This window comes from Onychostruthus taczanowskii, unplaced genomic scaffold, assembly GCF_017590055.1.
Source record: "Onychostruthus taczanowskii isolate IOZ18803 unplaced genomic scaffold, ASM1759005v1 scaffold30, whole genome shotgun sequence".
Classification (NCBI taxonomy): domain Eukaryota; kingdom Metazoa; phylum Chordata; class Aves; order Passeriformes; family Passeridae; genus Onychostruthus; species Onychostruthus taczanowskii.
The window spans coordinates 8,574,930-8,597,948 of NW_024500350.1; the positions used below are offsets into that span (position 1 = coordinate 8,574,930).

General features: G+C 63.3%; 1 protein-coding gene across 2 annotated transcripts; it reads left to right on the forward strand.

Annotated features, from left to right (window-relative positions):
* Window positions 1-1,830: 1,830 nt before the first annotated feature.
* Window positions 1,831-21,421, forward strand: RBFOX3 (RNA binding fox-1 homolog 3). 2 transcript variants are annotated; one of them, XM_041409173.1, is made up of 13 exons: window positions 1,831-1,940; window positions 2,575-2,627; window positions 14,410-14,661; window positions 15,368-15,505; window positions 15,900-15,953; window positions 16,458-16,550; window positions 17,475-17,535; window positions 17,780-17,833; window positions 18,154-18,286; window positions 18,829-18,868; window positions 19,444-19,505; window positions 19,796-19,874; window positions 21,334-21,421. In XM_041409173.1, exons 2-13 carry the CDS (start codon window positions 2,577-2,579, stop codon window positions 21,334-21,336), a joined length of 1,020 nt encoding a protein of 339 aa, XP_041265107.1. In that variant the 5' UTR covers window positions 1,831-1,940; window positions 2,575-2,576; the 3' UTR covers window positions 21,337-21,421. The 2 variants fall into 2 exon arrangements, with proteins under 2 accessions (XP_041265107.1, XP_041265106.1); XM_041409172.1 differs by lacking the exon at window positions 1,831-1,940 and having other exon boundaries at window positions 2,224-2,627.
* Window positions 21,422-23,019: the final 1,598 nt, after the last annotated feature.

Sequence of the window (23,019 nt, forward strand, 5' to 3'; positions counted from 1 at the left end):
CTGGTGATGGCAGGAGAAGGGACAGAGGAGACTCCAGCACTGCTCAGCTCCCAGAGCTGTGCCCATTTCGCTGCTGGCTCAGGGCAGTGCCAGCACTTGTGGTGCTGCCACCGGCCAGGAATGCCTTTGAGTCACCCTGGCCGGAGCAGCGCGGGGGAGGATGGGCAGATTACCTCATCCTGGAGCCCGTTTCTGCCTCACGTGGTTGGCTTAGCTGGGCACCGCAAGGCCAGTGTGCCAGGCAGTGCCCTGCCATTGTCACCTCCAGGAGCTGCAGTGGAGCCAGACCGGCCCAGGGCCTTTGGAGCTGCCTGCTGGCCTGTCGGTGTCTCTGTGGTGCTCGGGTGCCTGCAGGTTCCTGGGGGAGCCCCTCTCCCCTCCACTGCACCAAGGGCTGTGGGGGGACGCACTTGTCCTTTCAGAGCTGTGCCACATCCTTCCCCGGGCGCTGGAGGGCACAGGAGGGCATGGCACCCGGGCCATGGGGGTCTCTGGGAAGGGAAGCTGGAGCCAGCAGGTGCTCAGGGGTCTGAGCACTACAGTGTGTTGAAGGGGCCGCTGCTTCTGTTGTGGTCCTTGGAGCTGGAGGGGGAGCAGCTGTGGTGGGCATCCACAGGGAGCAGTGCCTGGGGATGCTGTTGGCAGCAGATGTCACTGCTGAACCTTTTTGGTGCCCAGTGCCACAAGGTGGTGGTGGTGACAAAGGTGGTTGTGGTGACAAAGGTGGTGGAAGTAACAAAGGCCTGCCATCCCCTCCCTAATCTGGGTCCCTGCAGTCCCTTTGGAGTGTAATCCCCCGAGTCTCAAGACCTGCTGGGAGGGGCCGGCATCCCCTTGCCCCCACACTGCTTTCCCAGGATGGCTCTTCCAGAGCTGTTTGCAGCAGGTTTTCCCTGTGCTCTGGGCCGGCCATGCCACACACTGCTGCTCTGGAGTGTCTGCAGCAGAAGCCGTAACTGCTGCGAGTGTACCAGGACACTGCAGCATGTCACTCTGCCTGGGGATACTGTGGAAAATCCCAGCTCCAAACGGCTGGTCGTGTGCTGGAGGCTCCGGCAGAGACGGAGCATCAGCAGCTGCTGGCACAGCCCTGCCTTTGTGCATTACATTTGGCCAAGACGGAAACTGAGCCGAGCCCAGGTTTCGTTTCCTACATGCCCCAGCACAATGCCAGCCTGGCAGCCTCGGCACTGCCATGGCTCCGGAGCTGGGCACGGCGCTGCCGAGGCGTGGGCACCAGGGAGGGACCCTCGGCAGTGCCGGGGCTGCTGCGGGGCCCGGATGGGTGGAGGTGGGACGGGACCCGAGCGAACACACGCGGCTGTCCCTCGCGGGCACTGGCACGTAGGCTATTGCCATGGCAGCTGTGACAGCGGCGAGTGTGGTGTGGATGCGTCAGGGCTGCTGGCAGCACCGCAGGGCCCTTGGAAACGCCAGAGCACCTCTGGAGCCCTGCCGGGGCTGACCTCTGTGGATCTTGGGGCAGAGGGTCCCCATCGCTTGGGGAGCGCAAGGAAGCCAGTGCCAGCGGGCAGCGCCCCTCATGTCACCCCGAGGGGCAGGAGTCCCCGCAGCCCTCCGTGCCTGGGGGACGGGCAGGCAGGTGGGGACTCACAGGGCCCTGCCGGGGGCTCCCACACCTTGGCAGGGTTGAGCAGTGGTGCCCGGGGCATGCGGGCGTCGGTGAGGGGCGGCTGGTCCGGCAGGGAACGCTGCGGGCTGCCCGCGGCTGCGGGGCCGTGCGGGGCCGGTGGCTCCGAGGAGGCGGAGCAGGGGTTGCTGCGCGGCTCCCGGGCCCGGCAGCGCCGGCGTCTCGCAGCGAGAGCGTGGCGGTGTGCACGTGTGCGGCGGAGTGAGCACGGGGGAGTCCCCGGCAGCCCCGCCGCCGCCGCTGCCCGCACAGCTTCCCGCGGCACCGCGCTGCAGCACCGCGACTCCCGGTAAGAGCCTTCCTCCCCTGGGAGCCAGCGCCGGGAGCGGAGCCGGCTCTGCCCGCCCGGCCGCGTCCTGCCCGGCTGCTTCCCCAGCGTGCGGCCGGGGTGGCGAGGGCGACGGGGAAGCCATCTGCAGAGCGGCGGCGGTGGAGGGGTTAAGTGCGGGATCAGCTGTTCTCATGTCATTACGGATTCTCTTCATTTTATACAGAGCTCTGTTTGATGTCTGAATGCACAGGGGACTCCCCCTCCTCCTCCAACTCCCACCCCTTTTATTTCGCTCCCGAGCCCTCTCTCCTTCCTCCTCCCCTTCCTTTCTCTCCCGCTCCGCTCTGGCTCACGCACACCCTTTGCAGACCGTGCGCTCAGTGCCAGTGTCTAATGGCCCCGAAGTGAAGAGCCAAGCGCTGCTCCGGCGGCGGCGCGGCCGGCCTGCCGCAGATGAACCCTCCTAACTAGCGCCGAGGGGTCGGGAGGGACGGCGAGGAGGGGAGAGCCCGAGGGGCCAGCCGGGAAGACGAGGATAGCGGTGGATAGCAGTGTGCGGAAGAGGACGGACCCGCGAGCAGCTCCACGGCTACCTGTCGACACATGCTGTGCTCCATGGCTAACTCGGGCTGCCTCCTTGTCTCCAACTCAGGCATGCTTCCTCACTCTCTCCCCTGTCCTCCAGCCTTCCTCTACCTCCAACAGGTAAGCCACCCTCTCCAGGGGATTTTTTTGCTTTCCGGTTCGCACGTGTTTCTGGCTGGTTCCCTCTGGGCAGAGGGTAGGAGCTTGACAGCTTCCTCGCAGCCTCCCCGCTCCAGCCCCACGGCAGCCGGAGTTGTGCCGCCGGGGCGGCTCGGCTCCTCGGCTGCAGCTTTTGGGGTTTCTCCGCGTTCCCCGCCGTGGCGGCGGGAGCAGGGCCAGGGCAGAGGCGCGGGCAGTGCGGCAGGCAGAGGCGCCGGCGCGGCTCCAGCGCTTCCCCGCCTCGGCGCTGCTGCCGCTTGGCGATGATGGATGCTCGGGTGAAGGAACGAGGCTCCTGCGTGGCCTGAGCGGAAGGGAAGGTGATGAGCTCGTGCGTGCACACGCGTGTGCACGTATGTGTGCGTGTCCACAGCCGGGCGGGCGTGGGGCTGTCCCGCTGCCGCTGGAAGCTGCTGCAGAGGGACTGGGGGCACGTGGTGCCCGGCTTGGGCAGATAGAAGCAGATAGAAGCTGCTTAGGTCGTTCAGTTTGGGCCTTCACCTGGGCCAAGGTTTCGCTGTCCCACAGGATTGTCCTGGTTCTTGTGCTGGACCCTGAGTGCGAGGTTCCTGGGCCCATCATCCCAGGGGAAGGGCAGCTTGGGAGAGGCAGCATCTTCCTCAAATGCCTCTGTGCTGCGTCGGAAATCCCGTCTCCCAGCCAGGCAAACCACTCCATTTGTGCCTTCAGGAGTTTAAAAATTCATGGCATCCTCCCTGCACTTGGCGTACCCAGCGCGGTTCACCCAGCGGCGAGGACAGGCACGCAGGTGCCAACCCTCCGCCCCAGCGGGGAAGGCTGTGGAGTGTTTGTCCCTTGGGGTGTCTGTAGTGGTGTCCGAGCGGGGTCGTGGCCAGCGGTGGTGGGGATGGCGAGGCCCAGGTCTCTCTCCCGCGCTGGAGGCCAGAGCTGGCTGCACGAGCGTGGGCACGGGGGCTGCGGCAGGGCTGCCGAGACGGGCGCGTGATTTATGGCACCCTCCCGTGGGCAGAGCCTGGGGACAGCCAGGGCTGCGCTGGGTTTCACCCTTCCCAAAGCTGCACTGATGTCCCTGTGGCTGCCGCACGTCTGACACGGGGCAAAAACTGTCCCTGAACCCCCACCTGTCCAGGGGACGGTTTCTGTCCTGAGGAAGGGAGCACAAGGATGCTTTGGAGTGACAGCCAGTGCAGGGCCCAGGGCCTGTCTTGCAGCATGGGAGATGTCCCTCTCCAGCTGGGATCCCCCTGTCCCTGGCCACACCAGGGGCTCAGCTGTGCTGCTCTCTTGCCCTGCAGAGCACTCTGGCATGGCTCGGCCTGGGTCTGGCAGCAGTGGCAGTGACAGCACAGCCCAACGGGTGCTCCCAGTGCCTGCAGGGCTGGGAAGGAGGAGCTGCAGGTCCCTGGGAAGCAGAAACTTTCCTGGGTGTGCAGCTCTGCACCTGGCAGCTCCCAAACCCTGCCTGGTTTGGTTTGACCGTTGTGTTCTGCATCTCTTCCTCTCTGCTCTCCCAGAAGCCTCCTGCTCCTTGGCAGCAGCTCTGGACTTGCAAGCCAGGAGGAGGGTTTTGTTACAGAATTTGGAGTTGGATTTTCACCCGGCTGATGAGCATGATGGAGGTGAAAATCTCCATCCTCTTCCTGGGGTTTATCCTGTGCTGAGGTTCTGCACCCAGCACTTGGGGAGAGTGTGACAAGGTGTCACTGGAGGCCATCACGTGGGGCAGGGGCATGGGCCATGCGTGGCTGATGGGCCCCTCAATGGGTGGGCACCTGCTTTAGCTCTGAATTTGCTCTGGGTTTTAGACTGTGCACCCCAGAAGCACACAGGGAGCAATGCTGCTGCTGCCCGAGGGCACGTGCCCATCCCAGAGCTGGTTCTGGCCAGCTGGCCTGGCTCACCTCTGTGTAGGAGGGACACCTGAGAGGGTTCAGCTGACTTTCCCTTGCCTGGCTGTGCCGTGGGGTCTGGGGGGCCTGGTTGTGACTCCCTGGGTTACAGGTCCCTGTCCAAACCCTTTCTGGTTTGTAAGAAGGTGCCTGGGCCAGTGGCCAGGACTGAGTGCTGGGCTGGCCAGTCGGTCAAGAGCTGGGGCATGCCAGGCTCTGCATGCAGTGACTGCCCTCGCCCCCTTAGACAGTGTGTCCCTGCCAGGAGCCTGTGGCTGGACTGGTCCCTGAGGATGCTGCTGATGTTCCATAGCTCCCAGCCCCAGTGTTTTCAGCTCTCAACAAAACCTCAGTTCTTCCAGCACCAGGGAGGGCTCAGCAGTGCCAGTGGCTCTTCCAGGTGCTGTGGGTGCCTCTCAGCTCACTCTGCTCCGCTTTCCTCACGTGGCCACCCTGGCTCAGCCACAGGAGCCATGGTCCTTGGCATTCTGGGTTGTGCAGCCACACCGTGCCCCGGAACTCCCCCTGGCACTGCCATGCTCCAAGAGCAGGACTTTTGGAGGGCTGGAGGGCAGCGGCCACGGGAGGGCGGGTGCATGTCTGCAGCCTGGGTCAGTGGGAACGCTGCACCCTTCGGTGGGGCTTGGCAGGGACATTTGGTTCTTGCTCAGTGAGGGTCTGGGTGTGGAAGGACTCTTGGGTGGCTTCGTTTGGTTAACAGAGGATTCAGTCAGTGCTTGAAACACATCTCAGCTGTTGTGAGTGAGCAAGTGACGGCTGCAGGGCAGGCTCGGTGCTGACCCAGAGCACAGCCAGGCTCTGAGGCTCAGATCAGTGCTGTACCCTGCACGGCCCAGGTGCAGCCCCAGCCACGTGCAGGTGTGAGCCCAGCCCGGGCTGACGTACAGATGTGCTGAGGCCCACTGCGGTGCTGCCCCTGGGATGCTCCTGGCCGGGAACATCCCCGCTGCTCACAGTCACACCACGGCGCAGGAGACTCAGCTGAGCGACGCCTGGCGCGCCGGGAAACAGCCTCTGCAAATCCTGCTCGGAAAATTCCTTTCCGAAAGGGCTGCTGCCAAGTTTAGCATGTTATATTTTTAGGGAGCGGGTCTATTCCGAGCGGTGGTGCCGCGTGTTGCAGCAGCGGGTTTGTTTCAAACCGGGTTTCTCCCCCTGCCCGGGCATCGCGCGGCTGCGAGACCTGGCACGGCAGCTCCCGCCTCTGGCCATGCTGTGGCAGCTGTCCTGCTCACTGAGGACAGCCCTTAGAGCCCCAAAAACGTGTTTTCTGGTTCGGGTTCTTTTATACTGAAAACATTGATATTAATTTTAGCTTTGCAAAGCTGCTTTTCCCACAATAGCTGTGATTTTGGCCCACACTGCCTGGCAAAGCTCTTTTTATAGGTATATTCCTATTTTTGTGCTATAGGGATGGGTGAATGAGTAGATTAAATTAGATTTAGTATCTGTCATTCTTTAAAGCATCACATGCAGTTGGAGTGGGGGGTGTAACAAAGAAAGGCTAATTAGGAGAGCGGGTGCAGGCCACCCCCACCAGTTCCACCAGCTGCACCACCCCTGGCTCTGGGGCTGCCCCCGCTCAGGGGCCACCATCCAAAAGGAAGATGCTTTTGAAACATGGTTTTCTGTGCAGCTCCCCGGCCAGGCCAGCTCCACGGGCTGCAGCCAGGGCTGGGCAGAGTGCTGGGAGCTGCAGCTGGGCACCCGGGCACCTCCAGGAGCTTCAGGGTCACTTGGCTGCCTGGCTGCTGTCCCCACAGGGGTGGGGGCTCCTGTGTGGGGTCACTGTGTCACTATCCTGTGGGATAGTGAGTGGGCTTCCATGGAGGAGCCAGGGCACCAAGGGACACTGCAGCCCCTCCAGGAAGGGCGTTCGTCACTTCAGTGCTGCTGGTTTTTGTAGGCAGGTGTGGGGCTGGGTGCCAGGAGGGTGTGAGGAGCTGTGCCTGTGTTGAGAAGGCTGGGAAGGGTGCCTGGGCACAGGAGAACTAAATGTCCAGGGAAGAAGGTGGATCTTCCAGTGCTGGTGTGAGCCTAGCAGTGTGTGGTCAGGGGCTGTGCAGTCCTGGCCATGCCATGGCCACTGACTCAGTGACGTGCCAGTGCCATTGAGCAGGCTGGGAGCTCTGGGCAGGAGCTCTGGGCTGGGAGCTCTGGGCTGGGAGCTCTGGGCTGGAGCTGTGGGCTGGGAGCTCTGGGCTGGAGCTCTGGGCCGGAGCTGTGGTCTGGAGCTCTGGGATGAAGCTCTGGGCTGGGAGCTGTGGGCTGGGAGCTCTGGGCTGGAGCTCTGGGCTGAAGCTGTGGGATGGAGCTCTGGGCAGGAGCTCTGGGCTGGAGCTGTGGGCTGGGAGCTCTGGGCTGGAGCTCTGGGCTGGGAGCTCTGGGCTGGGAGCTCTGGGCTGGGAGCTCTGGGCTGGGAGCTCTGGGCTGGGAGCTCTGGGCTGGGAGCTCTGGGCTGGGAGCTCTGGGCTGGGAGCTCTGGGCTGGGAGCTCTGGGCTGGGAGCTCTGGGCTGGGAGCTCTGGGCTGGGAGCTCTGGGCTGGGAGCTCTGGGCTGGGAGCTCTGGGCTGGGAGCTCTGGGCTGGGAGCTCTGGGCTGGGAGCTCTGGGCTGGGAGCTGTGGGCTGGGAGCTCTGGGCTGGAGCTCTGGGATGAAGCTCTGGGCTGGGAGCTGTGGGCTGAAGCTGCTGGTTCACGTGACCCTCCACTGCCCATGGGCAGCCCCAGCAGGGCTTTAAGCTGCACCACGTCCCTTGGTGTTCCAGGGGCCAGGAGGGAGCAGCCCCCTGACTCTTGGAGTGTTCCAGCAGGTGAAGAGTTTGTGGGGGCCCCCACAGTGCTGTGGGCATCGCCTGCCAGGGGCTGGGTGCTGTTCCCACATTCCATACAAGCCCTGCTGTGCCCAGCCAGGATCCACACACGGGTTCTCACCACAGCCTTCAAACAGCTCCTGTGGAAAATCAAAACGGGGGAGAAAAGAGTGGGAGCAGGCGACAGTGGCAGCTAATTTGTGATCTGCATTGTGTGGGGAGCCCTTAATTAGAGGTAATTAGACTAATTAACTTGCAAATGAGAAACTCGTCTTTTTCTCCTTTTCTCTTACAAGAAAAAAATAGAAAAGATGAACAACAAGATAAATATTGAAGGTAATTACGTTGTACCTGCTGCAGACCCCTCCAGCCCATGGGATGCTCTCTGCCCACCAGCCTGACACTGGGTGCCATCCCTGTCTGGGTGTCCTGCAGTGGCTGTCCCCACTCAGGGCTGGTCACACTGCCAGGCATGTCCCTGTGGTCCCTGCTGGCAGAAAGGGACCACTGGGCACCCCCTGCACACCCAGCAGGGACGTGGTGTGCGTCCAGGAGCCGCTGGGGACAGTGGCCTCCATGGTTTTGGCCACTGCCAAGACCCAGTGGCCAGGCCCTGGCAGTGGCAGTGCCACAGAGGGCATGGCTCCAGCTCCTTACCTGGCTCACTGCCTGCCAAAGCCATGCCATGCCACCCCAGGCCGGAGCAGGGACGTCCCCTCTGTGACACCGCCAGGTGCCCGGCTGTTTCCCAGCCCTGCCCTCAGGGCATCTCTGCTCTTCCCTCACTCTGTGCCGCACACCCCGGGCGTTTTGTTAGCACAGCCCGGTTCAAATGTCTGATTAGTCTTTAGGAGATCGAGGGGTCAATTTTCCACAGCTCCTTCCTCTCCATTTAACTAATTTAACTGCACGATTGTTACAAATTTCATTTTATTATAGCGCTGCTTCTCAGTCCAATTGAATTACCAAAATCTCATTTTCTCAGAAGTGCTGAATATGTAATTAGAGGAAAAATTATGCTCCTGGCTGCCTATTAGAGAGGGCTGCGTGCAAGCACTGTCCAGGCACACGCATGGGTCTGTGGTGCCACGAGTGCCCACACCGTCTGGGTGAGCGAGTGCCACATGCAGCTGTGCCAGAGCAGCACGGTGGCACTGGTGTGACAGTGACAGGGGCTGTGGCTGGGCGCTGGGGTGCGAGGAGCTCTGCAGGTGCAGGACCCAGGCTTCAGCAGGGTTCCTGGGGCCCTGTGAGCAGTGGGGCCAGGTGTGGGGGGGCAGTGGAGCTGGTGTGGGGCTTGTGGGAGGTGTGAGGCCACCGGACGTGGCCACTGGTGCCGCTGCCCGCAGGTCTGGAGCTGTCTGCCCGCGGCTGGGCTCTGGCAGCTCCTCGTGAGGATTCTAGAGGCCCAGCCCTTTCCAGCAGGGGGAACACAGCCGCTGGCCCAGGCCCACTGGAGCAGCAGAGCGGTCACCACTGAGCCGTGCCACGCGTGGGTACGTGCGTGTGGCACTCTGCCACCTGCAGAGCTCAGGAGGGGCTGCTGAGGACTCGGGTTACCTCCAGCCCACCCCTGGGCTCTGCAGCCTAGCTTGTGCCTCGTGTGCCACCTGTCACAACCTTTTGGTGACCACTGGGGACCGAACACTGCTGGGAATCCCAGCCAGCGCTGCGAACACCAGGTCTGACTCGCCCCGGTGTGCCTGGAGGCAGAGCTGTGCCACCAGGGATGCCACCAAGGACTGCCACAGGTGTGCCCTGGCACCGCTGGCAGTTCGGGAGCTGCCGTGGGTGAGCCCGGGCCCCGGTGGCGGTGGCGGGCGGTGTTCGGGAGGGAGCCAGAGGGCTGTGCATCCCGGAGCTCTGTTCCTCCCGCCGCCGCGCCTGATCCTGCCGTGTCCCCGGCGCTGACGCAGCCGTCGGTCCCTGCCGGTGCGGTGGCACCGGTACATGGCGAGCCGGGAGCTGCAGGCGGGGGTGGCCGGGAGCCCCCCCCAGCACCCCCGTCTCGCCTTGGTTACACAACATTATCATTTCATAATACTCTGAAATATACATGAAGTTGGCTGAATGCAGATGAAATTGCACCATTTACTTCATGAATATTTCATGAAGCCTCAGCTCCGAAGTTTCCAGCTGGCAGAGCCAGGAGCGGGGCCGGACCGTGGCCCTTCCGCCCGTGCCGGAGGTGACAGGGACACACGTGCTGGTGTGTGTCCTGTGTCATCCCCACTTCTGGATGTCACATCGCTCTGCCTGTCCTCCCCAGGCTGCCGTGGGCAGAGGGGCAGCAGCGTCCCTGCCTCTGTGAGCTGGAGCCCAGGGGGGCCAAGGGCAGGAGCAGGGTAGGGGGATGCACAGTGCCGGGAAACGCGTGGCAGCCCAGAAAAATTGTGTTTCGCATGCCAACAGGCTGCTCTGCTTCCCCCCGCTGCTCCTCCTCCTCCCCCTCAGGTGCTGCCTGCTCACTGGAGCACTCCTTTCCCACCCAGCGTCCCTGGCAGATGCCATTTCCAGCCTCTCACCCCTCCCTGCGCTTTGCTGATGAAGACATTCAGCGCAGCAGCTGCTGCCGCTGGTCCCTGCAGCTCCTCGCTCCTCCCCTGCTTCCCGCACAGGGTCCATCCCCATCATGTCCCCCAGCTCTCTGTGGGATTACCGTGGCCCCACTTTGGGGGTAAGCAACCCACCAGCAGCTCCTGGCATCCCCACGGTGGGCAGGGCTGGTCCCTGTTGGGGCTCCCTGACCCCCTGCCCCGCAGCCAGCAGCTCTGCACAGCGCTGGACGCTGCTTTGTATGGATGGCACAGCTTTTGGGGTAATGAAATATTTACAGGTCAGTGGTTTTGTGAGAAATGACAGGGATCAGTCAATTCCTTTTCAGGGAGTAATTTTCTTCCCCTTCATGGCCTCTGTTCCGTGTTGACAGTCATTAGCATGAGCGAGGGCCGGATTGAAGGGGGAGCGCTGCATCTGTCATGCAGATGAGTCCTGCTGGGCACGGAGATGCCTGCATGGGCCCAGGATGCCTGGGGGCAACCTTGGGCCATGCCAGGACCCTCCTGCCTCCACTGGGGCATTTCTTGAATCCGTCTCTGCTGCTCAGCACAGTTTCCACTCGCCCTGCTCCCGGGCAGTGGGTGTAAGGGCTGATGGCCCCATCAGTCTCCCTGGCTGCTCCTCGCTCCAGTGTCCTGCTGGTGGGCACAGCGGGTCCCCACAGGAGACGTTTGGAATTGCTGAGCACCCTTCCCTGTGCTCAGCAGTGACCTCAGGCTCCCTCATGATGAAGCAAGGGTGTGCCCTGGCATTAGCAAGCAGGCAGGAGCCATTCCAGGTCACAGCAAAGTGGTTTCTGCCTGCCCTGCCCTGCCCTGCCTGCACTCCTTACTGCCCTGCCTGCAGAATATGCTTTCTGAGGCTCTGCAGCTGGCAGGAGCATGGGGGGCTCTGTGGATACCGTGGTGCTGTGGGCCCCTCTTTCCCCCTGCAGCAGGTGCCTGGTTCCCAGTGGGAGGAGCAGGACAGCCACAGGCAGAGGGGACTGCTGTCAGGGTGGGGAGTGTGTAGTGACAGGGCTGTCTTCACTCTCCCCACATGTGGCTTCACCCAGCTGTGCGTGTGCCGTGACCTAATAGTGCTGTGACCATGCAGTGTCATGCTATGACTGGGCCGTGCCATGCTGTGACTGGGCAGTGCCATGCTGTGACGGGTAGTGCCATGCCATGACCAGGCAGTGCCATGCTGTGACCATGCAGTGTCATGCCATGACCAGACAGTGCCATGCCGTGACCAGGCAATGCCATGCCGTCACCAGGCAGTGCCATGCCATGGTTGGGCAGTGCCATGCCGTCACCAGGCAGTGCCATGCCATGGTTGGGCAGTGCCATGCCGTCACCAGGCTGTGTTGTGCTGTGCCACCCCTGCAGCATCAGCCCCATGCAGCACAGGCAGGGCACAGCAGAGTCGGCTGGTGGGAGTTGCCCTGGGCTGGAGATGGGGCTGGGGTCAGGCCGAGGCAGCACTATGGCCGTGAGGCTGGCAGGAAGCTGGCACGTCGGTGGCAGCAGCAGGGACAGGTGCTGGTGAGCGCCGTCAGCCCAGCCCTCCTGCGTGGCACCGTCACACCGTGCTGGCAGCACGCTGTCACGGCGAGGTTGGTGGCCCTGTGCAGGTGCTCGTGGCCGGCAGCTGCCTCATCCTTGGTGCAGGGCTCTGCACTCGGGTGATTGCTCTCACCCGTCCTCTGTGTCCGGGGGCTCCTGGCACGTTATTTTCTTCAAAAGGAACAAATGTGGGAAACGGCGGCGTCAGCCCCGAGCTGACAGGCACAATCACCAAAATGCGGTGTCGGCAGGAACTGGCCCCACGCGCTAAATGACTTGAAAGGAAATGGCCTGGATTGTGCTGAGGAGGCAGAGTGTGGGGGGAGGAAGCAAGTGGAGCAAACAAAAAAACTTCATTAATTAAAGAAACTCGTTAATGAGGGACATTTAATCAGCTAAAGATGATATCTACCCCCTGCCTGCTGCCTCAGCCACTGCGCAGGGCTGGTGGTGCGAGACTGAGACTGGGCAGGGCAGAGGACACGGGGCAGGGGACAGGGGCAGGGGACAGGGGCAGGGGACACATGGCAGAGGACATGGGGCAGGGGACACGGGGCAGGGGAACTTGGGCTCCCTGTCCCAGCCTCTCCACTGCCATCCCTGGGGCAGTGGTGTTTCAGCACAGGGCCATGCCACAGTCCTGCTGGTACCTGCCCGAGCAGGTGGGCAGCAGAGGTGCCAGGTACAGCTTGTGCCCCCTGTGCTGCCAGCTTTGCTCCAGGCTCAGGCACTGAACTGATCTGTCTCATTTTGAACGACGCCAAGGGCTGTTAAGGACCAGAATTTCTTTTACTGCAAGTGTCAAAAGCAAAGTGTGGGAGCGTCCCCATGCCCCCAGGAGGGCTGGGTGCTGGCAGAGCAAGGGGTGTCTCTCAGAGCCCCTGTCCCTGGCACCCACAGGCCAGCGCTGTGCCACAGGCTCCCTGCATGGCCAGGCACCCCGAGCTGGGATTCTCATGGGCTGTAGAGATGCGTCCCCAGGGACCCCCTGGGTGCTCAGTGCAGGGGGACACCCCAGAAGGGGCTCCAGCCACCTCCTGGGAAGAACAGAGGGACCCTCAGTGCCTGGGACTGCTCTGGGATGGGGCTGTTCCAGTGCTGTGGGCAGCGTGGGGTGTGGAACTGAGTAGTGTGATGTCCACGGGCAGCACACAGCCAAGCCTGTCAGTGTTCCCTTCCCCATAGAACCCTCATCCACAGCAGCCCCGAGTGAGCAGCTCTGTCCCAGTGGGGTGGCCAGGCCCTGGGAGCGGACAGGAGGCCCTGGAAGCCGTGGATCTGTGGATCTGCAGCACCCGCAGCTCCAGTGCCATGAGCAGCAACCAGGGGAACCTAATGGTCCCTGAATGAAATAGTGCCCAGCTGACAGGCACTGCGACAGCCCTGATTAACAACTGACACAGACGTGGCTGGTGGGACAGGCCGATGGGGGGCCGGGAGGGCCCAAGACCTGGCAGGTGGGGACAGTCGCTGCTGACATCCCAGTCCCTGCGTGTCGGTGTCTGATCCTGGCTATAGTGACAGCAAGTCTGTGTCCAGTGCAGAGCAGGCAGGAGGGATGTGGGCTGCTCCTGGTTCTGCCCGTGCAGGCAGGGAGGGATGGGCACAGGGTGCCAGGGATCAGCAGGGAGGAATGGGCAGCAGCACTGGGAGAGTGACACGGTGACTGTCGGTGTGTGCCAGCTCCCTGGAGGGCTGAGTGCCGAGACCCAGGCGAGCTCAGGATGGAGCCTCTGGCCTGTCAGGTGGAATGAGCACCTGGGGTGTGGGCAGGAGTGGCGTGGGCAGTTCCCGGGGCAGGGCCGTCCATGGGCTGGGCTCCTGCAGCCTGACAGCCCCGGCCCACGCAGGCAGGTGCATCGGGCTGGCGCGTCCCGAGCAGCTGAGTCAGCGCGGGCAGGCGCTGCTGCCGCCATGACTTGCAGATCTGAGCGGGGCTATTCCCGCTGGGTCTCCGTGTGTCCCCGCTGCGGCTCTGCTGCCACCCTCACAGGCTGGGCACGGCAGCTGCCAGCGCATCCCCCTGCCACCCCCACCATCCTTCCCCGACATAAATCGGCGACACACACGCAGTTAAGGAGCTTGTCTCTGCGGGCTGAGCCACAGATGGATTTCACAGGCCAGAGGCTGCTGCAGCGTGCTGTAAAGCATCCAAGGGGCTGTGGGCGCTGCCCCCCGCGGCCCTGGCGCTGCCTCGGGGGCTGCAGCCGTGCCGGCCGCAGGTGCAGTGCACACCTGTGCGAGGGGCACGACCAAGGGTGTGCTGGGCTGTGAAGATGGCAGTAGCTGGATGGGTGGGTGTGCAGACCAGACTCTGCCTGGGAGCCCCACGCTGCCCTCTCAGCCCCACGTGAACCCCAGCAGCCCCTGGCCCTTGGTGTGGGTGCAGCTTGTCCCGTTTGACCAAGGTGGCCACGCCAGCTGCGTTAGAGCAAAGGGCCTAATTAAATATTTAGCGGTTAATTGATCCCTGTCTGGTGTTTGCCAAGGGGCCATCAGCATCCCTCCCTGACAGCCCACCCAGCCGGTGCTGGTGCTGTGCAGCTCCCAGCATGATGCTGCTGGCCAGGCTCTGCTTTGGCCTGTGCCAGGCTCCGAAATGGGGCCTGGCCAGGTCTCCCTTCCCAAGGAGAGGGATATGCCAGCTTCAGGAGTTAAACCCCACACGGAGGCCTCCGTCCTTCTGCCCAAGCCCAGCACAATGGGCAGGCAGGGCATGGGAGCGGGAGAGGATGGGGCTCAGCTGCTGGCAACGTGACCCCAAAGCCACCAGAGCACAGAGACAGCCCGGGGTGTGAGGGAGACACCAAAGGCTGGGGGGCAGTGGGGCAGGTGGGGCTGGCTCTGGCCGTGGAGATCAGAACCCCATCCCAGGGCAAGCGGCAGCCCAGGTGTGCCAGCAGCTGAGGGGGACGGTGCCGCTCTCTCGGCAGGGTAACCAGGACGCCACGGCCCCGCCGGATGCGATGGCTCAGCCCTACCCCCCCGCCCAGTACCCCCCGCCCCCCCAGAACGGGATCCCCGCAGAGTACGCGCCGCCGCACCCCCACCCCACGCAGGACTACTCGGGGCAGAGCACGGTACCGGAGCACGCCATGACCCTCTACACACCAGCACAGAGCCACCCCGAGCAGCCGGGCAGCGACGCCAGCACACAGTCCATAGCAGGGACACAGACGGTACCGGTAAGGCAGTGCTGGGGCTGTGGTGGGCTCGGGGCAGTGCCAGAGACACGGGGGGTGCTGGGACAGTGCTGCTGCAGGGTCCAGGGCAGTGCCAGAGACACGGGGGTGCTGGGACAGTGCTGCTGCAGGGTCCAGGGCAGTGCCAGAGACACGGGGGGTGCTGGGACAGTGCTGCTGCAGGGTCCAGGGCAGTGCCAGAGACACGGGGGGTGCTGGGGCAGTGCTACTGTGGGGGTCCAGGGCAGTGCCAGAGGTGCCAGGAGGGTCCTGGGGCAGTGGTGCTGCCTGGCCAATGTCCCACAGGGTACCAGGCTGGGTATTCCTGCCACCATCGCTCCCCCTCAGAGCCCCCATCATTTCTCATCACTCGTAATCCACTTGCTTGGCTCTGCTCTAGGAGACCATGGCAATTACAGCGCTGGAATGCAGCACCAGGAAGGTGCTGAACTCTGCACTTTCCAGTCCTTCCACACGGTCCCGAGTGCAGCGTCTGCACCCCCACCCCGAGCATCCCCATAGCCCCACCAGCATCCCCTGGCTCACCAGGAGGGAGGGACACCCGTGGGGTACTGCCCAGAACCTGGGGACCACAGGGTCCAGGGTGTCCCTGGGGGCAGGCAGGGCCAAGCACAGGGCAGGGGGACATTCCCACTGGGGACAGGGGGCTGGCACGGCCGGGGGCTGATGGCAGCGGTGCCTCCCGCAGCAGACAGACGAAGCGGCACAGACAGACAGCCAGCAGCTACACTCCTCAGACAACACAGACAAGCAGCAGCCCAAGAGGTTACACGTCTCCAACATTCCCTTTCGATTCCGGGACCCCGACCTGCGGCAAATGTTTGGGGTGAGTACAGATCCACCCAGCCATCACATCCCTGCCCCGTGGCACCATTGTGCCCTTGGCACTGTCACCTCCCAAGGGACATTCTGCCCAGCCCTGTGTGTGGAGCAGGAGGTGACACAGAGCCCTTGTCCCCCTCCACTGTCCCCTTCCCAGCCCTCATTTGGACTCAGAGCAGTGTTAGTTAATGAAATTTTGGTTGACACTCCCCAAGTTCTGTCAGAGTGGGAGCCATGGGAGGGACAAGGGCTTTCCCTTGCATGACCCTGGGGGTGCCCAGGTCTGGCCCCCAACGCAGCCCTCTGCCCATCCCTGGCACAGAGCCCCATGCCAGCAGCTCTGGATGCAGGGCCAGGGGCTTTGCAGGCACTCACCCCTCTGTTCTCTCCACTTGCAGCAATTCGGGAAAATTCTGGACGTGGAGATAATTTTCAATGAGCGGGGCTCCAAGGTGGGTGATGCCCAAGGCCAGCACCATACAGCGAGTCCTGGGGAGGGTGCCAGTGGAGCCAGGTTGCCCAGCAGTGCTGTAACCTGCTCTCCCCTCCTCTCCTGTCCCATGGAACCCTGGCATGCAGTGCCCCATCGGGGCAGCCCTGGCGCCAGCTCAGGAGGTCGTGCGGGTCCCGGTACCCAGCACTGGAGGGAGGAGAGGGCTTGCTGTGTCCCACCACGGGCAGCTCGTGTCCCTCTGTGTCTGGATGTCTCTGTTGTATCTTCCCTGCTTTCTGTGCCCCTCTCCCAGACTCTTCTCCCAGCTCGTGGGCGATTCTGGGGCCTCAGCCAGGACCCCCAGCCCCTGCGGGGACCCCACTCTGGGCTCTTCATCTCTGCACTGTGGCAGCCTCACCTCTTGCGCCAGCTCTCCTGATTCACCCCCTCTCTCTCTCTGTCCCCACACCCTCTCTCTGTCTCTCTCTGTCTCTTTCTTTCTCCTTTTCTCCTCTGCTCACAGGGTTTTGGGTTTGTAACTTTTGAAACTAGCACAGATGCCGACCGGGCACGGGAGAAGCTGAATGGCACCATCGTAGAGGGCCGGAAGATTGAGGTGCTCAGATAAGTGTGCTAGTGCCGTGCCATGCCTGCGTGTGCGTGTCCCCCGCCCGGGCTGTGGGGCGCTTGGGGCAGCTCCTGGTGCCCTGGGGAGCTGTGCCCAGCGCGTGCATGTGTCCCTGAATGTGGCACGGGAGCATGCGTGTTGGCTGCGGGAAGGTCGTCGCTTGGCACAAGGAGTGTCTGGCCCCAGAGGAACCTCCCGGGTGCACGGAGAGCCGGGGTGTCAGCTGGGGCTGCATTCTGCCTGCTACAGACAAGGCTGGCACACCCCCGTGCCCACAGCAGCCGCCCCAGGCTCTGCAGGGAGCTCTGGGGCTCTGCCCCGCATACCACCCCCCCTGCCCTGTGCTGGGAGGGAGCATCCACCCGCAGCTCCACACCTGCAGTGCCCAGCAGCTGCCCAGCCCCAGAGGCTTTGATTTCTCCAAGCTTAGCACAGGGATCAGGCTCTGCCCGTTTGCCAGCAGCTCCCCGCTGGTGGCTGGTGGGTGGTGGGGAACAAGGTGGCACATGGCAGAGGGAGTGGGACAAAATGTCCCCAGCAGTGCTGACACCAGAGAGGGAGCCTGGCAGGGCACAGCAATGCCCCATGGACAAGGAAAACGTCATCCAACAAAATCGGGCAGGAGCTCACAGGCAGCATGTCGGGGCTCAGCCTGAGCATGGCACTGCAGCTCTCGGGGCACCAGCCAGCAGCCTGAGCCACGCTCACAGCTGGAGCATGGAGGTCTGGGCTGGCTGGAGGCACAGGCAGGTCTGTGTACAGCGGGGTGCTGCAGGCAGAGCCTTGTCTCGTGTCCCTGGTGCAGCTGGCATCCTTTGCTCCGGCCCCCAAAGCAGTAGCAGCGGGCCCTGGACCCCAGCCTCGCCAGCTCCACGTCCCTCAGGCTCTGAGCCCCCATCCCTCTCTCTGCAGGTGAACAATGCCACGGCCCGGGTCATGACCAACAAGAAGGTGGCCAACCCCTACACCAACGGTAAGGGCAGTGTCCAGAGAGCAGGGGCTGCAGCAGGCAGGGGCACCCCCAGGCACCAGCACTGTCTGGCTGCCCTGGAGCTCTGGCAGTCAGTGCCCTCCACACTGCCGGCAAATGGGAGAGCAACTACTGCTGCCCAGTGCAGGAGGGCAGCCCCATGCCCTCCTCCTGCCTGGGGTGGGGCTGTTGCCCCTCAGAGCACCATGCAGAGTGCCCTGTCCTTACTGGCTCTCCCTGCCCACAGGCTGGAAGCTGAACCCAGTGGTGGGAGCAGTCTACGGCCCCGAATTCTACGCAGGTAACATCGGGCTGCAGCAGTACCCGCTGCGGGTTCCCGCCAAACGTCAGCTCTGCCCTGTGTCTGCCACTGCTCTGTGCAGTGAGCAGCCCCTGGCCCCTCTCCCTGTCCTTTACACCTGCCTGGACAGTTCATCCTCCCCTCCCCTCCCCTGTCCTATCCTATCCCATCCCAGCCCATCCCCTCCCCTTTCCCAGCCTCCCCACGGGGCCGTGTCCCTGCCAGCCTGAGGGCACAGGGGTGGGCTGTGCCACAGGTGCCCCGTGGGGGCTGTGTGGTGCTGCCGTGCAAAGCCCACAGGTGTCCCCTGCCTCCTGCAGTAACGGGGTTCCCGTACCCCGCCACGGGGACGGCCGTGGCTTACCGAGGGGCACACCTCCGGGGCCGGGGCCGCGCTGTCTACAACACCTTCCGCGCCGCGCCGCCGCCGCCGCCCATCCCCACCTACGGCGCGTGAGTACCCCAGGGGGCTGCTGGGGGGCTTCTGCTGCCGCACCGCTCTGAGCCTGTGCGGGCGTCACCGGGCTCGTCAGGAACGGGCTGCAGCTCCTGCAGCTCCTGCCTGGCCACAGGCTCTGTCCCAGCTCCACTCTGCTGCCCTCGGGTGACCCACACGCTCCGCAGCCTCCTGCCCACCAAGGCACAGGATGTTATTCCAGCCAGGATGGTTGGTTCAATGGAAACTCTGTCCCAGCACATGCGGCTGGGATGGCCTGGGTCACAGACACAGCCATGGCCATCTGTGGCTGCTTGGCTGCTCCCAGCAGAGATCTGCCCCGGGATCCTCCTCTGGCACGCCTTGCCCTTGGCTGTGCCCTCTGCATGTGCCCATGTCCCTGCCCAGAATCCTAGCCCAGAGGTGCCTTTGGGGCCTGGACAGCCACCCCTTGCCATGAGCCATGGGGCTGAGGCAGCTTCCCCCAGGCACTGCCCTCATCCCGCTCCCCTCGTCCAGGGGCGCTTGCCGGGCTCTGATGCCTCCGCCTCATTTCCAGGGTCGTTTACCAGGATGGCTTCTACGGAGCTGAGATCTACGTAAGTGACACTGTGCCCAGGGCTGGGCTGTGACGGGGACCCCATGCCAGCACAGGGGGCAGGCAGTGTCACACGGGTTCCTGGTGGGCTCTGCCTCCCCCAAACCCCTTCCCCTGGGTGGCAGCAAGAGCATGAGCACAGCACATCTTCTCCTAGAGCAGTCTGGGTGGCACACACCACGCAGGATCCTGTGCCCAGTCCTGTGCCCCTGCCAGCCCCTTGCAGGGCTGGTGCCACGTGGGATTTATGGCCTCAGTTCCTTACACCCGCATTTAACCTCCATGTCTGAGGAGCCAGCGGAGATATTTCAGGCGGGCACTGAAGGATTTATCTAACGTGACACCTCATTAAGGCGAGCGGGGAGGTGACAGTCTCTTCTCTGGAAATTTAATTTTTTAAGGTTAATGTTTGTGAAAGTCCCTGGGGAATGGTAATGAGGCTGATGCGTGCCCAATGGCACTGGCACCACCCCCTGTGGGCCCCACACTTCTCCGTGCAGTGCCATGGGGCACCCAGCTGCTCCAACCCCACCTCCCCAGTGGGTGCAGTCCCTTGACCAGTCTCTCTCCCTGCAGGGGGGCTATGCTGCCTACAGGTACGCCCAGCCCGCAGCAGCAGCGGCCGCATACAGCGACAGGTGAGCAGCGGGCATGGCACCTAGGGGAGCCCTGTGTCACCCCTGCATGGCCACTCTGACACCCCCAGCTCCTGAGTGCTGTGGGACAGGACAGAGTCAGGTATGGGAAGGGTGTCTGCAGACAGGGATACCTTGGTGCCCTCAGGGCTAGGCTGGAAAGGGTTGGCACCATTGCAGGGGGAGCAAGGAGATCCGGGGGGCTCCCGGATGCATCTGGGAGGGAGGGAGGGCTCAGAGGGGAGACAGGAGCCCAGCTGTTGTCACTAACACCTGCCGCTGTTTGCTCCTAGCTATGGCAGAGTGTACGCAGCAGCAGACCCCTACCACCACACCATTGGCCCCGCCGCCACGTACAGCATTGGCACCATGGTAAGAGCAGCCCCTCGGCCTTCCTCTGCTTCCTGGGGGGCTGCAGGCAGCCCAGGGAGGGTCTGGCACGGCGGCCGTGGGGCCTGTGGGGCACAGGGCAGGGCCGGGGGCTGTGGGAGGGGAGTGGGAATGGCGCAGCCCCTGCCTGGCTCTGTCTGCAGGAGAGGAAACCCCCACCCCACCCCTGCCCCTCCTTCCCCTCACACCCCACAGTCCTGCCTACACATGCCACTTCCCAGGGGCCTGGCTGTCCCCCACCGGCTGCCTGGGCAGGCTCCAGGACTCCTCTGTCATCCCAGTGCAGGACAGTGTCCCCAGGGCCCCACGTGCAGCCACACACGGGGGCACTGCAGCCCCTCACACACCACAGCTCTTGGCCAGCTCTGACAGCATCAAAGATGAAAAATTGCACTCGCGGCTGGGATCGCAAAGCCAACCTTTTTCTGCCTTTTTTTACTCCCTGGGCAGCTGCTAGTGAGGGGCCAGGGGCACTACATCCTAGGGGTTTTCAACTCAGTGCCACAGCAGGAATGGGGCAGCTCCTTGGCAGGCATGGCACAGCAGTGCCACGCTGGAGGCATAGAGCGGCCCCTGCCCCCAGGGCAGTGCCCGTGGTCACCGCAGAGCCTGGGAAGCACTGGGCACCGTGGCCCTGCCTGCCACTCACATCCCAAGGACAGCAGCGATTTGGTGTCATTTGAAAGAGGAGGAAAAAACAAAAGAAGAGAAAAAAGGGAAGATCTAGGCTTTGGCTATCTCTGAATACTGATTGGCTTTTTTTTCATCTTTGATGTTGCAGGCTAGTCTATACCGAGGAGGGTACAGCCGCTTCACTCCCTACTAGCAAGACAGACCCAGCCCCCCCACCACTGCCCCCGATGCTCACTAGCACCAAACCAAACCAGGCAGACAGAGCCGAGGCCGAGCCTGCGGAGGAGCCGCGGGTGCTGCCCGGGTGGCCGGGGCTGGCGCCGGGCTCTGTGGGGCAGCAGCACCCCACACCCATAGGGTTACCTCAGCCGTTCCGTCCTGCCGCCCGCCTGCCTCTCCGGCACCTTCCAGCGGGGCCAGCCCTCGCCCCAGCAGCGCCCCGTGCCCACAGCCGGGCTGCCGGGTGCCCCCGCTGCCCTGGCCGGGCTGCCGAGGGCTCGTCCCCCCGCGGATGTGCTCAGCCTGCAGGGCTGCTCGCTCCGCAGGCGCTGGGGCTCGACGGGACAGCAGCCCCCCGAGCAGCCCCTCTGCCCCATAGGAGAGAGAGGAGCCAGCTGGGGTTGCTGCCAGCTGTGGGGCCTGGCGAGGCTGGGGTGGGTTTGGGATCCAGGGCAGCCCGGCGGGCAGGAGCGCTGCTCTGCGGGGCTGGGTGTGATGGGCTGGGCTGGGACGGTGCCTGCGTGCCCCCGGCCACCAGCTCGGCCTGAGTGCTCCAGCGAAAGACCTGCCTTTCTTGTTTCTGTTGTAGTGAACCTGTGGCTGTTTCCTTCTGGGACCAGGAAGGGCAAAAATATACACACGCCCCCCCCCCCCCCAAAAAAAAAAGAAAGAAAAAAAAAAAAGAACCCAAATATAGAAAAATTTAAAGCTAAGCAACGGAAAAAAAAAAAAAAGAAAAACCAAACAAATAAAAGAGAAACCAAGGCAAGCGGCAGCAGCCAAGTGAATCCCAACTGTCCACACACACCGAGTGAGCGAGTCCCAGAGGAGCCGCGGCAAGCACCGGCGGTCGGATGCGCCGGAGGGACCCCCAGCGCCCCGGCCCCACAGCCCAGCAGGGAGGGAGCCGGTGCAGGCAGGCGTGAGGGTCCGCGGGGGTCCGGGGGGCCCTCCCCCGCCCAGGTGCAGGGCCTGGGCGCCACGTCTTCCTTTCCCTGGTGCAGCAGCGCTGGGGGTGCCGGCAGAGCGCTGCGCCCTGCCCGGCTTGTGGGACCGGGTGACAGGGTGGGGACCCGGCTTGGTGCCACCCGAGCCCCGGCGCTGGCGGCCATCAGCGTGTCGGGTGTGCGAGGCCTCAGCTCCAGCGCGGAACTGGGGCGGCGGCGCGGATGCGGTGCTGAGGTATTGCAGGGGACGACCCTCTGCCTTTTAAAGGGAATTTTTGTTAAGAGGAGCTTGCAACTCGCTTGTGACCCCTTCCCTTCCCCTTCTTCCTCCCTCCTTCCCTGACGCCCACGCTCCCGCCCTGCCTGGACCAGCCCTGACCAAAGCTGGGCCAGGCGCTGCCCCAGTCCCACTCCTGCTTGCTCTGCGGCACGGGACGCGCTCATGGCCACCCGTCCCTGCCTGAGGCAGCGGGATGTCCCCAGCCTTGGGCGCGGGGTCTAGGCCACTGCATCACCCACGAGGGACCCACCCAAGCCGCGAGGCTGGGCTGCAGCCGCCGGCACGCTGGGCACGGTGCCCAGTGGCGTGGGACACTGTGGAGCCCATCCCGGGGTGCAGCGCAGTCCCGCGCCCTTCTGGCTCTGCCACTCCTCAAACCTCACTTTATAGTCTGCAGACGCCCCCGACGCCCCAGCGATGAGCTCCCCCTTTTCTATTCCCGGTGTACATAGCCCCGGCCCCGCTCCCCTGTACAAAGCTCCGTCCATCGCTGTACTGGCTTCTCCCTTACAGCACCCCTGCGCCGCCCTGGCGTGCGGGCTGGCGCCGGCCCATCCTGTATGCTTAAAAGTGTGACCATTCTAATAAACAGTATTATTATTATTATTATTATTATTATTATTATTATTATTATTATTACAAGGATTATTATTATTATTATTATTATTGAAATTATTAATAAAGATTTCTTTCTTCAACCAGGGCGACTCAGGTTTTGACTGGTTGCGCGGGGCCGTGGCTGCTACAGCAGATCTGGCTGGGCAGGGGGCCACAGCCTGTGGGCAAATGGGGAGCCCCTGGGGCCCCCAGCCTCACCATGGTGAGGGAGCAGGGTGCTGCATGAAGAGTCCTCTCCTGGCTGGGCCTAGCCCTTCGTTCGTCAGGCCATCAGGTAATACATTCCTGCTCTGCCTCAGGAGCAGCAGCTCCACTGCTGGCATTGGTGTCCCTGGCAGAGTCTGCATTGTTTGGGGACAGGGCTTGGGACCCCACTGCAGGAGCGCTCGGCTGCTCCTGCCTGCTAATTGCTTGCTCACCAGACTGTGAG